General features: G+C 40.2%; 1 protein-coding gene across 1 annotated transcript in view; it reads right to left on the reverse strand.

Moving 5' to 3' along the window:
* Positions 1-17,779, reverse strand: part of HECW1 (HECT, C2 and WW domain containing E3 ubiquitin protein ligase 1) — a 447,453-nt gene that overhangs the window by 81,499 nt on the left and 348,175 nt on the right. Inside the window, exons 12-14 of the mRNA XM_079931428.1 lie at positions 16,382-16,524; positions 14,196-14,317; positions 11,865-12,050 (exon numbers count right to left, since the gene is read on the reverse strand). Coding sequence (XP_079787554.1) covers positions 11,865-12,050; positions 14,196-14,317; positions 16,382-16,524 — 451 coding nt within the window. The remainder of the gene's footprint in view (positions 1-11,864; positions 12,051-14,195; positions 14,318-16,381; positions 16,525-17,779) is intronic.

Genomic DNA, 17,779 nt, shown 5'->3' on the forward strand with positions numbered 1-17,779 from the left:
ATTGGTTAAAATACTAGAGATAATAGATTTACTAGTAGTAAATGACCCTTATATCTTTGGGAGAAAACCTATTTAATTGTGGTGGGTCATTCTTTTAATATACTGTCAAATTCAACTTCATTTTAATTTTTTTAATTTGTTTTTAATTTTTGTTTCAAAAGCATTTATTTATTTTTTGTTATGCTAATTACAGTCTTCACCAAATAGAGTATAAACTTGTATCTGCTAGGACAGTGTTTTACTTATCTCTAAACCGCTCATGCTGTGGCACTGTATTAGGTATAATACATAACTCAACAATTTGTGAGCACAATTCATGAATGCATGACATGAGAACTTTGATTTCAAACACTTCATTTTTAAATATGAGCTTATTGGAACTCAAGTGAATTTTGTGTATAGTTTTTTAAAAAATTCAGATTTCCCTAGTTTTACTTTTACTCATCTGTGTACATTTAGTTTTATACAATTTAATCATGTTCATGTATCCACCACCACAGTCAAGATACTGAACAGTTCAATCACCATAAGGACCCTTCATGGGGCCCTTTCCAATTACACTTACCTCCCTTCCTTATTCCTCTACCCCATTCCATCCTTGACCCCTAGCCAATAACTGTTCTCCATTTCTGAATTTTTGTCACCTCAAGAATGCTATAAAAATGGAATCATACAGTATGTAACCTTTTGAGATTGACTTTTTTCACTTAATATAATTTCTGTGAGATTCCTCCAAGTTGTTACATGTATCAGCAGTTCATTCTTTTTTTTTCATTGCTGATTACTTTTCTATGGTATGGATGTACTAAATTTGTGGCAACAGTTTTTGCTTTCCGCCTAGTTTCATAAGCAAAGTTATAATGGCTTCATGAAATAAACTATGCAGTTTCCATTTTTTCCCATGTTCTGGAGTAGAGCATGAAGATATCTGGGAGTGGGAAATGCATTCACTGATACGTTCTCCAAATTATTCTATAAGTCTATTCAATTTTTTATATTTACCAAGTAAAATGCATATGAATATATATATAATATGTAAATTATTCATTTCTTCTAGATTTTCTGTGATATCAAACATTTATTGAACTATTTGTTAAATAAAGACATGTATTTTCTTTTTTCCTTTTAAAAATTTCCCTGCACCTGCTACATCTCATTTTGTTGATTTTATTTACTATTTATCTCTCTTCTACAACAACTCTTACATTTACTTCTTACACTGTTTTCTAATTCATACACTTCTGCCTTTTATTTTTTTCAAATAAACATTAAAATACATTTCTGCTTCAATTACTGTTGCTTTTTTATCTTCTCTAAATCATTGATTTGGAAGCTTATATTTTATATTTATTTTTCTTCTTTGATAATAAAAACCAGTGCTGCTAGCCCTTTGAGTACATGCTTTCTTATCTCATGCTTTATTAAGTACTACTCTCTTGCATTTTCAATAACTTCTTAAAGATTTCTAAGTCTTAATTTTATTTAAAACCCAATAGTCACATAGACTATTGTTTTGAATTTCCAACTAGCCCAGTTTTTGTTTCTGATGGTGGTTTTTAAATTTGTTATTTAAAATTTGGCTTTATTGCTTGCAGCCATGGAATGCAACTTGAGTATTTTCTGCTTTTTTGTTTTCTTTGTGTTATAGAATGTTATCACTTAGAAAAATGGTCCATAGATCTTGAAAAGATGTTGTAAGCTCTTTTTTTTATTGTATTTATTTCTTGGTATTTTATTCTTTTTGGTATGATTTTAAATGGGATTATTTTCTTCTTTCTCTTTCTGATAGTTCACTATTAGTGTAGAGAAAAGCAACATATTTCTATATATTAATCTTGTATTCTTCAAATTTACTGAACTCTATTAGTTCTAATAGTTTTTTGGTAGACTTCAGGGTTTTCTATACATACTATTATGCCATCTGTAAATAGTGACTCTTTTACTTTTTTTCCTTCCAATTTTTGATATTTTTTATTTCTTTTCCTTGTCTAATTGCTGTGGCTAGAACTTACAACACTATGTTAAATAAAGGTGGCAAGAGTGGGCATCCTTGTGTTGTTCCTGGTTTTAGAGGAAAAGCTTTCAGTTTTTTACCATTGAGTATGATGTTGGCTGTGGGTGACAGTATGATGTGGATGTTTGTCATAAATGGCCTTTATTATGTTGGGATATGTTCCCTCTATACCAACTTTGTTGAGAGTTCTTTATCATAAATGGATGCTGAATTTTGACAAATGCATTTTCTGCATCTATTGAGATGATCATGTGATTTTTATCATTCCTTTCGTTAATGTAGTGTATCCCATTGATTTGTGGATGTTCAACCATCCTTGCATTCCTGGAATAAATCCCACTTGATCATGGTATATGATCCTTTTAAGGTATTATTGAATTTGATTGGTTAGTATTTTGTTGAGCGTTTTTAATCTACATTCATCAGAGATATTGCCCTGTAATTTTCTTTTTTTCATAGTGTCTTTGTCTGGTTTTGGTATCAGGGTAACAGTGGCCTCTGAGAATGATTTTGTGAGTATTCCTGCCTCTTCAATTTTTTGGAATAAAATACCTAGGAATAAACTTAACCAAGGAAGTGAAAGACCTATACTCTGAAAACTATAAAACACTGATGAAGGAAACTGAAGATGATACAAAGGAATGGAAAGATATCCTGTGTTCACAGATAGGAAGAATTGTTAAAATTTCCATACTACTCAAAGCAATCTACAGATTTAATGCAACCTCTTTCAAAATACCTATGACATTTTCCACAGAACTAGAATAAATAATCCTAAAATTTATATGGAACCACAAAAGACCCAAAATTGCAAAAGCAATCTTGAGGAAAAAAGAACAAAGTTTTCATGCTCCCTGACTTCAGACAATACTACAAAGCTACAGTAATCAAAACAGCATGGTACTGTCATGAAAACAGACACACAGATCAATGGAACAGAATAGAGAATGCAGAAATAAGCCCATGCACTTATGATCAATTAATTTATGACAAAGAAGGCAAGAATATACAATGGAGGAAAAACAGTCTCTTCAATAAGAGGTGCTGGGAAAACTGGACAACTACATGTAAAAAAATGAAATTAGAACATTCACTAAACCATATACAGAAATCAACTCAAAACAGATTAAAGACCTAAATATAAGACCTAAAACCAAAAACTCCTAGAAGCGAACACAGGCAGAACACTCTTTGACATAAATTGGACAAATATTTTTTGGGGTCTGTCTCCCAAGGCAAAAGAAAGAAAAGCAAAAATAAACAAATGGGACCTAATTAAACTTAAAAGCTTTTGGACAGCAAAGGGAACCATTGACAAAAAGACAACCTACTGAATGGGAGAAAAATACATGCAAAAGATATGACTGATAAAGGTTAATAACCAAAATATATAAACAGTTCTTATGACTCAATATTAAAAAAAAAAGAACCTGATTAAAAATGGGCAGTAGGGGCTTCCCTGGTGGTGCAGTGGTTGAGAGTCCACCTGCCGATGCAGAAGACATGGGTTCGTGCCCCAGTCCAGGAAGATCCCACATGCCACAGAGTGGCTGGGACTGTGAGCCATGGCCGCTGAGCCTATGCCTCTGGAGCCTGTACTCCGCAACGGGAGAGGCCACAGCAGTGAGAGGCCTGCGTACCGCGAAAAAAAAAAAAAATGGGCAGAAGACCTGAGTAGACATTTTTCCAAAGAAGATATACAATTGGTCAACAGGCACATAAAAAGATGCTCAACATTGCTAATCACCAGAAAAATGCAAATCAAAACCAGAATGAGATATGTCACCTCACCCTGTCAGAAGGGCTATTTTCAAAAAGTCTACAAACAACAAATGATGGTGAGGATGTGGAGAAAAGAAAACCCTAGGACATTCTTTTTTTTTTTTTAACATCTTTATTGGAGTATAATTGCTTTACAATGGTGTGCTAGTTTCTGCTTCATAACAAAGCGAATCAGTAATACATGTACATATGTTCCCATATCTCTTCCCTCTTGCATCTTCCTCCCTCCCACCCTCCCTATCCCACTCCTCTAGGTGGTCAAAAAGCACCAAGCTGATCTCCCTGTGCTATGCGGCTGCTTCCCACTAGCTATTTATTTTACGTTTGGTAGTGTATATATGTCCATGTCACTCTCTCACTTTGTCACAGCTTACCCTTCCCCCTCCCCATATCTTCAAGTCCATTCTCTAGTAGGTCTGTGCCTTTATTCCCGCCTTACCCCTAGGTTCTTCATGACTTTTTTTTCCCTTAGATTCCATATATATGTGTTAGCATATGGTATTTGTTTTTCTCTTTCTGACTTACTTCACTCGGTATGACAGACTCTAGGTCCATCCACCTCACTACAAAAAACCCAATTTTGTTTCTTTTTATGGCTGAGTAATATTCCATTGTATATATGTGCCACATCTTCTTTATCTATTCATCTGTTGATGGACACTTAGGTTGCTTCCATCTCCTGGCTATTATAAATAGGGCTGCAATGAACATTGTGGTACATGACTCTTTTTGAATTATGGTTTTCTCAGGGTATATGCCCAGTAGTGGGATTGCTGGGTCGTATGGTAGTTCTATTTGTAGTTTTTTAAGGAACCTCCATACTGTTCTCCCTAGTGGCTGTACCAATTCACATTCCCACCAGCAGTGCAAGAGTGTTCCCTTTTCTCCACACCCTCTCCAGCATTTATTGTTTCTAGATTTTTTGATTATGGCCATTCTGACTGGTGTGAGATGATATCTCATTATAGTTTTGATTTGCATTTCTCTACTGATTAATGATGTGAGCATTCTTTCATGTGTTTGTTGGCAATCTGTATATCTTTGGAGAAATGTCTATTTAGGTCTTCTGCCCATTTTTGGATTGGGTTGTTTTTTTGTTATTGAGCTGCACGAGCTGCTTGTAAATTTTGGAGATTAATCCTTTTTCAGTTGCTTCATTTGCAAATATTTTCTCCCATTCTGAGGGCTGTCTTTTCATCTTGTTTATGGTTTCCTTTGTTGTGCACAAGCTTTTAAGTTTCATTAGGTCCCATTTGTTTATTTTTGTTTTTATTTCCATTTCTCTAGGAGGTGGGTCAAAAAGGATCTTGCTGTGATTTATGTCATAGAGTGTTCTGCCTATGTTTTCCTATAAGAGTTTGATAGTTTCTGGCCTTACATTTAGGTCTTTAATCCATTTTGAGCTTATTTTTGTGTATGGTGTTAGGAAGTGTTCTAATCTCATACTTTTACATGTACCTGTCCAGTTTTCCCAGCACAGAGAATCCCAAAGATGCTACCAGAAAACTACTAGAGCTAATCAATGAATTTGGTAAAGTAGCAGGATACAAAATTAATGCACAGAAATCTCTGGCATTCCTATACACTAATGATGAGAAATCTGAAAGTGAAATTAAGAAAACATTCCCATTTACCATTGCAACAAAAAGAATAAAATATCTAGGAATAAACCTACCTAAGGAGACAAAAGACCTGTATGCAGAAAATTATAAGACACTGATGAAAGAAATTAAAGATGATACAAATAGATGGAGAGATATACCATATTCTTGGATTGGAAGAATCAACATTGTGAAAATGACTCTACTACCCAAAGCAATCTACAGATTCAATGCAATCCCTATCAAACTACCACTGGCATTTTTCACAGAACTAGAACAAAAAATTTCACAATTTGTATGGAAACACAAAAGACCCCAAATAACCAAAGCAATCTTGAGAACGAAAAACGGAGTTGGAGGAATCAGGCTCCCTGACTTCAGACTATACTACAAAGCTACAGTAATCAAGACAGTATGGTACTGGCACAAAACCAGAAATATAGATCAATGGAACAGGATAGAAAGCTCAGAGATAAACCCACGCACATATGGTCACCTTATCTTTGATAAAGGAGGCAAGAATATACAGTGGAGAAAAGACAGCCTCTTCAATAAGTGGTCCTAGTACATTCTTGACAGGAATGTAAATTGGTGCAGCCACTGTGAAAACAGAATGGATGTTCCTCAAAAAAATTAAAAATAGAACTACCATGTGAGCCACCAATTCCACTCCTGGGTATATATCTAAAGAAAATGAAAATATTAATTCAAAAGATACATGCACCGCAGTGTTCATAGAAGCATTATTTACAATAGCCAAGATATGGAAGCAATCTAAGTGTCCATCAACAGATGAATGGATAAAGTCGATGAGCTGTATGTATGTATGTATATATGTGTGTGTGTGTGTGTGTGTGTGTGTGTATACACACACACACACACACACACACAGATTGAAATACTAATAAGCCATAAAAAAGAATGAAATTCTGACATTTGCAACAACATGGATGGACATATAGGTTATTATGCTTAGTGAAGTAAGTCAGACGGAGAAAGACAAATACTGTATGTTATCACTTATATGCGGAATCTAAAAAATAAAACTAATTAATGAATATAACAAAGGAGAAACAGACTCTCAGATATAGAAAACGAACTAGTGGTTACCAGTGGGGAGAAGGAAGCAGGGGAGGGGCAAGATAGGGTAGGGATTTAAGAGATACAATCTACTATGTATAAAATGACTAATCAACAAGGATATATTGTACAACACAGGGAAATATAGCCATTATTTTATAATAACTGTAGATGGAGTACAAGCTATAAAAATATTGAATCACAACTGAAACTAATATTATATTGCAAGTCAATTATACTTCAATTAAAAAAATAAAAGATTATTATTAAAAATTGTGGTAAAATATAAAATTTGTCATTTTAATTATTTTTAAGTGTACAATTTAATGGCATTAAGTACATTCTCTTTGTTGTGCAGCCATCATCACTATTCATCTTCTAAATTTTTTCACTTTTCAAAACTGAAACTATGGCTCCATTAAAAAATAACTCCTCATTCCCTCCTCCCCTCACTTCCTGGTAACCTCTATTCTACTTTCTGTTTCTATGAATACTATTTTAGATATCTCATATGGGATATAATATTTGTCCTTTTGTGTCTGACTTATTTAACTTAGCATAATGTTTTCGAGGTTAATTCATGTCGTAGCATGTCAGATTTTCATTCCTTTTTAAGGATGAAAAATGTTTCATTGTATGCATATAACACATTTTGTTTACCCATTCATGTAAGCTCTATTTTTCCACCTTTATTGAGATACACTTGACAGATAAAAATTGTATGTAATTAAGGTCATAGGTTTTTGAAAGAGATTGCATTAAATTTAAATAAAAGAAAAGAAAAATAAAGTTTTCTTTATATAATATGTATGTTGTTCTTTGGTTCACAAGGTGTATATGATTATTGTATCTTTATTTTAATTGCACCATTGATTAGTATAAAATTTTTCTCTGACTCCATTTTAATGATCTGAATTTCAACTCTCCTTTGTATGATATTAATACACCATCACTGATTTTTCTGTTACTGTTTTCACACTATATTAAATATTTATTCTTTTACTATTAAACTTTCTGAATCATTTCTTAGGTATGTTTCTTTTTAAGCTGGGTTTGTTTGCTATCAAATCTGATAGTATCTCCTTTTGGTAAGGAGATACTATTTCTTACTAGGAATACTAAGTTCATCCTATTTCCACCTGCTGCCACGACTGTTATGCCTGGCTTTACTGTTGTTATTTTATTTTATTAATTTAATTTTCTTTCCTTCCTTGTGGATTTTTTTGTGCGTTTTGTTTTATCAACTGTATTTTGTTTGATTTTATCTTTTGTAGGAATTCAAAAGAGAATACTCTTGCTTTAAATGGTAAAATGGTTGCTTTTTAAGTTTGTCAAATAACTATATTTAGCCATTGTTTTTCAAATTATCCGCTTTGACCCCCCTTACACCCAACTAGGAACTTAGCACAACTTTCCTTGCCCTGTTCACTAACCCACTTCCTGTTTCCTTATTTTTTAATTCTGGTCTGTGGATATTGGTCCAGATTGTTCTTATACACATATTCCATTTTTATTATACATATTTCCCATATTTTATTGAGCCTTTTCCAATATATTTTAAAGCATTAAAATCTTAAAGCAATTATTTACACTTGTATTTGTGGATTTGATTGATTTTAAATACCCACCGCCATAGTTTTTAACGCTATGATTTTCCCATTATTGATTTCCTCTGCTTTATTTGTGAGTCGTCTGGAGAATGGTTTTCTTAGGGCAGGCAAAAGAGTAGGGTGAGCTCTGAAGTCTTGTACATGAGGTTTTTTCCCTACTGTCATCACACTTCAGTGATAACAATTTTTCTGGAAATAGGATTACTGGGCTACTACCTTTCTCATCAATAACCTGTAGTCATTGCTCTCTGGGTTTCCACAGTTTAGTTTTATGGATGGGAAGTTTGAAGCTTGTCTTATTTTAATTCTTTTGTAAATAACGTTCACATTATCATGGCTGTATATTGATAAGATTTTTTAAATCTCTAAAGACATTCCAGAGTATGTGTAGAGATAGAATTTATTTTAATTAATTTTACTATAACTCAGTGAGTCCAATTAACCTGCCCACCTGAACAGTTTGTTGTAGATCAAAGTTGTATTTTCAATATTTAACAATTTAATATATTTAATATTTACTTATTGCTACTGCATTCTGATTTCTTCTTGAAGAACATCTATAAGTCATTCATCCAACAGAGATTTATTGAGGGCCAACTATGTGGCAGGCACTATTCTAGGCCCTTAGAGGTTTCATCAATGAGTAACACAAAGATCCCTGCTCTCAAGGAGCTTAAAATTCTGCCAGGAGAAACAGACAAAACAGTAAATCAAGTAAATATGTAACTTATATAGCAGAGCACACGGGTAAGGGATCTTGAGGGATCTTGTAATATTAAATTGGTCAATATTAAACTGGTTCTTGCTGAGAAGATGAGATATATATTTTTTCTTTTTTTTTGGTTTTTACATTTTGTTTTTCACTTTATGCTTCACTGTTTGCAATGTGGTGCCTTCCCTGTGCTTTGGGGGCTGTTTCCATGTTCATATTCTATATTAATGATTTGATTTTACATAGTGTCAGTTCTGCTCTGTTTTATCCCTATGCTATTACATTTTGTTGTTCCCTGCGATCTTAAAACATTTATTTAGCCCACGTCCTTTTCTTTTCTTGTTTTTAATTGTAGTAAGAACACCTAACGTGAGTTTTAGTTTCTTACAAAATTTTTTTAAAATTTACTTATTTATTTATTTTTGGCTGCGTTGGGTCTTCACTGCTGCACGCGAGCTTTCTTCAGTTGTGGCGAGCGGGGGCTAGTCTTCGCTGTGGTGCGCAGGCTTCTCATTGTGGTGGCTTCTCTTGTTGTGGTGCACAGGTGTGTGGGCTTCAGTAGTTGTGGCACGCAGACCCAGAAGTTGTGACTCATGGGCTCTAGAGCTCAGCCTCAGTAGTTGTGGCGCACGGGCTTAGTTGCTCCGTGGCACGTGGGATCTTCCCGGACCAGGGCTCGAACCCGTGTCTCCTGCGTTGGCAGGTGGATTCTTAACCACTGTGCCACTAGGGAAGTCTCTGCAACAAATTTTAAAGTGTATAGTACAGTACTATTAACTATAGGTACCATATTGTATAGCTGATCTCTAGAGCTTATTCATTTTGTGTAACAAAGACTCTCTACCCATTGAACAGAAACTCCCCACTTCCTCCTGCTCCCATCCCTTGGCAACCACCATTCTACTCTGTTTCTATGAGCTTGAGCAGATCTCTTGTATAAATGGAATAGTGCCGTTTTTGTCCTCCTGTGACTACCTAATTTCATTTAACATAATGTCTTCCATGTTCATCCATGTTGGAACATGTGTCAGAATCCCCTTCTTTTTTAAGGCTACATAATACCCCATTGTATGTATACACCACATTTTCTTTATCCATTCATCCATCAACAGACATTTAGGTTGTTTCCATATCTTGGCTATTTGATTAATGCTGCAAAGAACATAGGAGTATGGATATCTCTCTGAGATTTTGATTTCAGTTCTTTTGGATCAATACCCAGAGTGGGATTGCTAGATCCCACGCTGGTTCTATTTTCTTATGTCTGCTTCCTCTCAGACTGTTTTCTGTGTGTGGCTTCTTTGTGCTCAACAGAAGTCATACCATCTCGTGCCCTTCTGTGTATGATAAGCAGATTATCTTTAAAATATTCATTTTTATTTTCTGAAGAAAATTATATGCTTTTTCTCAAGATAAAGATTCTGTTTCCTTCATGTAGTAGTAGGTCTTCAGAGGTCCCTTCTTATTTTGTTGCTATGTGTTCAGTCCTTAGGAGAGGCCGTCTCCATCTCACGCCTGCCACAGACGGGGTCTCACCTGTCTCACCACCCGAAGCCCCACCACCCCTTGGATAACCATCCTCCTTGGCACAGCCCTGGAGCCAACTTGAGGCTCACATGCAATCTCCACCGATGCTGGGCGGAGGCCGTGTCCACCTTCCTCTGATTTCCAAGACAACAGATGAGTCAGAGGCCATTTTGTCCTCCTCGTGGGGATGACAGTGCATTCAAAGACACCAGACAGCTCGGCCCCAGCCCTCCTCTTCCTACACAGTACACACTAAAAGTGAAGGCTGTTGACTCTGAACATGTCAATAAAGAAAGAAGCAGACTGGCCGAGCGAGGAACAAGAAGATGGGCCAGTGTTCTGGAAGCTGCCCTGTTTCTTTTGCATAGAAAGCTATCACCACACCATGAAAATGACCATGTGTCACTGTCATTCTCCCAGTGGAGGCAACACCCAGTAAACAAGGAAGTCCTGGGGAGCGAAATCTGCCTGTGGTGGCTTTTTCATACACGAGGCACCCCTCGCCCAGTTCATCCCCGACTACAGAGCTGGTCGTAGACAGTCACTGTACTGACGGACTTGCATTAATTAATGGACACGATCTTTCCCCCCATACTCCAGAGAGCCCAGGTTCTTAGGCACGATAAAATGTTTGTGGGGGGATTTCTGGCTCCCAGGGCACGGTGATGTCCCATCAACCCACTTTGGGGAACCATGGCTTTGCACGTTCACCATCACAGAGGAAAGGAGCTGTGTGATGCAGTTTCCCACTTAGACGTGTGTCTGCTGGCAACACTTCTGATTCCTTTGTCACTAAAAGAGGGAGGGATTCTCTCTACCAAAGTTTGTAAAAGATTACACAGGGACAATTCCTTGGTAAACTGCTTGGCCTTGTCTTATAAGTGCACTGAGATGACTGACGGTGATTAAGGAAAAGCATCCTCGCTTTAGCAGACTCAGCTAGGCTTCTAGGGCATCCCTGGGAAAGCCCGGTTTTGGTTAAGGTCACATGAAAGCAAAATGCAAGCCAGGAACATTGCACGGGCCCAATTCACCCGGTCCCTGTTTGCCAGGCTGTTTTAATAACTGAAGGCTTATTAGGGAAATCACAATGAGTAATCTAATAATGTCACTCCCAGTTAGCTAATAATTTCATTACCTGAGAGTGAGCTGTCTAAGGAGGCAAAACAATAGAAAGGTCACGGAACAGAATCTGGTTTCAGGTTCCAAACCGAAAACCAGTTCCAGATCTCAACTGGGCGTGACACTGTCCCCCCACCGCCAACACCCCACCCCTTCCCCACCCAGAGAACACAGAGCAATGTCACAACTTGGTGGAGGTGCTGCTGGCACCAGTGGGCAGAGCCAGGGATGCTTGAAGACATCCCGCACATCACAAGACAGAAACCCAGGTGTGGGTCGTTACCCCTCCTTCCTTCCTGGTGGCCAATGGCACGTCTGAGGCACAGCCTTCCCTGTCCTCCCCACGCTCCCTCCTCACCGCCTGCTCACCAGTGTTCTCCTTTTGCTGTAAGGCCCCCCACTGCAGTCAGGCTCACCTTTCCCTGCTGGTCTGTTTTGACCTCCCAGCCCCGGGGCAATTCAAGCCGAGTGTCCGCAAACATGTTGATGAAATTCACCAAGTCCCGGTTGTGCTGGTAGCGTTCAAAGTTGCGCGCGTCCCGCCGGACCTTGAGGATCATGTGCTTCAAGCAGGTGCTACTGGTGAAGACTCGGTAGGCACTCTGAGAGGGGTCGGGGCCGACAGGGAAGGCAGTGGGGTTAGGAGAAACACAGACCAAGCGTACTTTGAGCCCCTTGATGGGATGGGATGTGATTGCTACACAGGGATTTACTGTGGGCGTTGGGGGTGGGGTGTAAAGCTCTTGCTGCCCCTCGGAAACACTCATGGACCTCCGGGCTGTCTGGCTCTACCGCTGCTTCAGCACCCTGGACGCTGTGGACCTGCCCTGCATCTCAGAGCTGCCCTCCTCCTTCCTCCCTCCTCTCGCCCCAGCAGGGCTCTGCTCTCTCAAGTCTCCCTCTGACTCTCTGAGCATCTCCTTCCTCTCCGTCCGGCTGCCTCCTCTCACTGCACAGGTGCGCCCGTGCTCCATCTTAGCTGTCTTTATAGCAGGGTGTATTAATTAAGGTTCCCTGTGGATTTAGGGCTGACCTTCAGAGGTCTGCCACTCCTTGCTAGGTAAAAACTGTGTGTGTGTGTGTGTGTGTGTGTGTGTGTGTGTGTGTCTGTGTGTGTGTGTGTGTGTGTGTGTGTGTCTGTGTGTGTGTTGGGGAATGAGAAGAAGTGAAGAAAGTTTCAGGAGTTCCTCATTGTGCCAAGGAAGCATTTTACGCTACCTGGGGCTGGTGTGTGTGGGGTTCCAGGAGAGACTGCTCACAGCCAGAGCAGGCTGGGGCAGTGGCTCCTTCCGGCTCAGGGCCACCTGGTGCCCAGCGCTGAGGGCATCGCTACTGGAATCCTTGCCCCCCTTCGTGACTCCCCCACCTGCACCGCTGGGCAGCTGCTCCGGGTCTAACCACTGGATGTCCCAGAGGCTTCTCTAATATAACCTGCTCAAATCTGGTCCCTCCTCCCCTGCCATAGCCTGCATCACTTAATCAAACTACTGCTAACTGGGGACATGACCACCTAACTCAGGGGCCCGAAGCAGAGAGGACTCACTTTCTGGAGTCCTCATCTCCCATCCCCCTCCATCACAGTGGCCCCAAGCGCGACTGAAATAGTTCCCGAGCAGAGTCCTTCTTTCTCTGCTCCCGGCCCCTTCCGTAAGGCAGCCCTTGATCATCGCTCACTTGAGCGCTTGACCCAGCTCTGGTCTTAGTCCCCTCAGTCCCTCTCCCACAGTTCTGCCAGAGAAAAGAATTCCTCAAACACTGGATCATGTAACTGATGATAACATCGGAGACTGCTGGCTCCTGTCGCCTACTGAGGTAGATCCAGGTTCCTTTCCGTGATGTACCAGGCAATTTGCTGCTCATCTCTCCACGCCCTCTTCCCAGATCTGCCTGTTGCCACACTCCAGGCTCACTGGACCCAGCCCCAGGCTGAGTCCTTCCTCCTGCAGCCTGGAACCTCTGCCCCTCCCACTTTCAACCTTCAGGACTGAATTCAGCGGTCACCTCTTCAGGACCACTCCCTGTGTTTCCTGACCATCTTGTTCCTCCCTGAGGTCAGGCACTGTCCTGTCACGTTAGACACATCTCTGCACGTCTGTTGCTCCACAAAATGAGGAGCTTCTGCTCAGCAGGTGTCACCCTAATCTGTCTTTATGACTCCAGCACTTAGATCTGTGCCTGAACTGCAGGAAACATTTGTTGAATGAGAAAAGTAATGACTATAGTAATATAATGTCATTGCTTCCTCGACAATACCAAAAAAAAAAAAAAAAAAAGAAATGAAAAAAACTACATATGTAAAAATCACATCAAATTTACCTTAAGCATGTTACTTGCAAAACTAATTACAGGAAACCTAGTTATTTATCTATTCTAAAATTTCTTTAATGAAAGTGATTTTATAAAATGATTCAGGCTGAAGGGAATCCGTCAACTTCACAATTGTGTTCCTTAAAAATTTTAACAATAATAAAAACACATCTTTGTTTCCAAATCACTTTCACTGCTATTAACACATCTGAACCTAACAAAAACCCACAGAAGCTACAGCATTTCCAAATCTAGCTTTCCTCCTTTTTGGGAGACTCACAGAGAGCAAAAAAGAACCATCTTTTTTCTTTTCTCTCTTTTTTTTTTCTTGCCTTAGTTAAAATGCTATCCTCTTTAATCTATCCAATGACTTTGCAAAGTTGTGTTTCGGGTCTTGCTGGAAGCCAGGCCAGGCCCCTTCTGTGTGTGGGAACACTCACGTAATTGGCGTGCAGTACAGTGAAGAACTCGGGGTTGGTGATGAACTTGACAGCCGGGGACTGTAGCAGCAAGGTGATTTTTTGTGAGTTCACTGGAGAAAGTGACCCATCTCTCCTCAGATCTGGAAAAAGTGAAGCAAAGCAATGAAAGGCACTGGGAAAAGATCATTTCAAATAGAGGACTTCTCTCTTGTGGCACCAGCAGCCCACAAGGTTCACCTGCACAGCTGGAGAGGACTGTTGTTTTGAATAGAGATCTGACCAGCTGTCGCAGTGATAGGGCCAGGTGTTCTCTCGGTGTCTGTCAGTTAAGAATCATTATTTCCTAGGAGTGTTCCTGTACAACGTCAGTTAGGATCAAGTCCTTGAATACCTCATCCCTTTTATCCCAATGACTTTTTTCTTACTTTCTTTATAAGTTGCTCACCATAGCTATGAGAATTTGTTTGCAGAAAGGACCACAATTCTTCCCCCCCACCCCGCATCCCCATTGGTATGGAACTCTGCAACCCTGTTGAATCGAGCTGGCCTTGTGCCTTGCTTTAACCAACAGAATTTGCCAGAGGTTCTGAGCGGCCTGTGGGTCCCCACTTTCTCTCCCTCAACACGAGAACAGTCTGTGCAAGATGAAAAGCCATGGGGAGTGGGGACAAGCCGCCCCGGCTGAGGTCACATCAGGCCAGCCAGCTTGCAGCTAATTCCACAGCTGACCAAGGATGCAGGTGTGAGCCCAGTGGCCTGAGGAACCACCCGGCAGGGCTCAGCTCAAGTTGCCCACCTGCAGGATTGAGGGCTACATGCATGGCTGTGAACTTAAGCTTTGGATGGCTTGTTATACGGCAAATGCCACCGGATCCAATACCAAACCCAGAAAGAAATTTTCTTTTCCTTTTTCCTCATGTTTCTAATTACTCCATCACTTTACTACATCTCTCTCAGAGATTAATAGAAATTAATAATAGAAATACATAAACTAGTCAGTTTAGTTAGTATACCTGATAAAATGAATAGAATGGAGGCAATTAAAATAGTTGGTGGAACTGTGTACACACATATTTAAAAGAGGGCGTGAAAACGTCCACTCTTCTGCTTTTGCAGAGAGAGCTGAGACCTGGCAGTACAGGAAGCACATGGCTGTTTGCTCCGAATGTTCTAGAGCCGTCAATCTGCCATCATTTACCCAGTTCAAAAAGAAACTGGATTATTAGGATGTTACAGTAATAATCTTACGCTATTACAGGTATAAAAAGCAGAAGCCAATCTCTTCAGAGAAAACAATCTTATGGCTACCAAAGGGGAAAGGAAGGGAGGGGATAAATTAGGAATTTGGGGATTAACAGATACACACTACTATATATAAAGTAGATAACCAACAAGGACCTACTGTATAGCACAGAGAACTATATACGATATCTTGTAATAGCCTATAATGAAAAAGAGTCTGAAAAAGTATATGTACAACCGAATCCGTTTGCTGTACACCTGAAACTAACACAACATTGTAAATCAACTCTACTCCAATTAAAAAAAAGAAGAAGTCAATCTCTTAACGCCTTTTGAATATTCTCGTCTGAGTTCCACTCAGTCAGATTCAAAGAAATGAACACCAGACCCCCCTAGTGGATGCTGATGGTATTTGCTAAAAAATGCTCCCAGGCGGCCATGTATAATCGTAAGCCTGCCGGTTCTCTTTACTCCCAGGTTCCTCCCTCAGGGGGGATTGTATTTTATTCTTTAAAAATTTTTTTTTTTTTTTTTTTACTATTTCCTATTTTTTTAAAAAACATCTTTATTGGAGCATAATAGCTTCACAATGTTGTGCTCGTTTCTGCTGTGTATTTTATTCTAAATGCAAACAAGTCTTCCTATTGTTGTCATGTGGCTCCTTGGAAGCAGACCATGAATTCTTATCGTATGTTTTATTTATAAGCGGAAAACAACCTTAGGACACCAACAAATAAATTGACTTAATAAGAAATGATTAAGCCACCGAAACCAAAAATTGCCTTGACGCATAGGTGCAAGGTCTCTTCACCGTGAATCCACTTTCCCTTTACGTTCCTGGTGGGAAACTTCTGTCTGTTTTACCCTGCTGGTGCCAAGCCCCTTTCTCCCGCTGGCCCTCGCCCACGCCCCGCTTTCCTTACCCCATCCGCATCCCAGGAGTCTGGGCCCATCCTGCATACCTATGCTCGACTGAGAAGTTTCAGCCTCTGAATCACTCCCGCCACCTCCTCCGTTGCCTCCTGCTGGGACCTGCTCACAACTTTGGCTGCCAGAGTCTTCTTCAGGCCTCTCTGTAGCAATGGTTCGCTGAATATTTTGGTACCTTTGTGTCAGAAAGTGCAAAGACAGGAGTTAACTTTGGTTTGATGGCTTGTGGAGGGGCTGATGCCCTGAATCAGATAAGTGGGGAAATCAGTAAAGGATTGTCCTGGAGGTCAAAAAAGTCAGGAAAGAAATGCTCAAAATCCCCACAAGATACCCAAGACAATTAACACTCCAAGTATCTCTCGATGATTTGATTTCTTTTTGTTTTGTAAGCTGTGATGAGTTTCAAGTACGGTGACTTCAAAAAAAATCACCCTGCATTAAATGAAATTAGGCTAAATCTAAAATAATGGTATGGGAAGGAACTTAAAATATTACAACTAAGATATCAAAGCACCTCTCCCTGATGGTGATAAGTCTACAAACTAAAATAAAAGTTCTACTCACTTGTTTTTATTTAACAGGTAACTGACAGGACTGGCAAGGGGTGTGCAAAGGTTACACGCTAAAAACACACTGGCAGACAAATAAATGCTTTCTGCTTCTTTGAAGGCTCCTTTGATTTTTCTTTCCAAGTTGGGGAATCAGTCAGTCAGTTGGCCAGTCAGTTGCCTAACCAGGTGCTTACTAAATATTTACTGACTTTTCCAGTGTGTCTGGCTCTGCGCTGGACTTCCAGACCAAAGAGAAGACTGGAATGCGATCTCGCCCTCTGAACCCTCACGGTCAGGAGGGTTCAGAACAAAGAGGGGAAATGCACATAAACCGTGACTCTAGTGAGGTGAACAAGCTGCCCTAGGTGTGTAAGAGGTGTGGACACAGACGAGGAAACACCCAAGGCACATGCGTCCTGAAGTCAGAGTATGACGTGTCGGGGAGCTTGTAGGGAAGGTACACGGAGGAAATGACATGTGCAAAAGGCTGCAGCTGGGAGTACTCCAAGAAGGTTGGTGGTGGCGTCAGGATGTGTGGGCCTCGGGCAGTGCCAGGGAACCAGCAGGGGCGGCAGGGAGCGCCTAGCAGGTGGCCAGCGGCGGCTGGAATGTTTTTCTCTAGGCCCAGGTCCTCCAACTTGAGCTGCATCAGGATCACCTACAGGGCCTGTGAAAACACAGGCTCCACCCCCAGTGTCTCTCTGATTCAGCAGGTCCAGGGATGGGGTGGGGGAGGCAAGAATGTGCATTTCTGACTAGTTCCCAGGTGATGCAGTTTCTGCTGCTGGTCCGGGGACCAACTCTGAGAACCGTCACTGCAGGGGCTGAGCAGCTGCTGGAAGAGAGAGGCAGGTCCAGTTCTACAAGGACCCCCACCTG

Source organism: Stenella coeruleoalba (genome assembly GCF_951394435.1).
Source record: "Stenella coeruleoalba genome assembly, chromosome: 9".
NCBI classification, from domain to species: domain Eukaryota; kingdom Metazoa; phylum Chordata; class Mammalia; order Artiodactyla; family Delphinidae; genus Stenella; species Stenella coeruleoalba.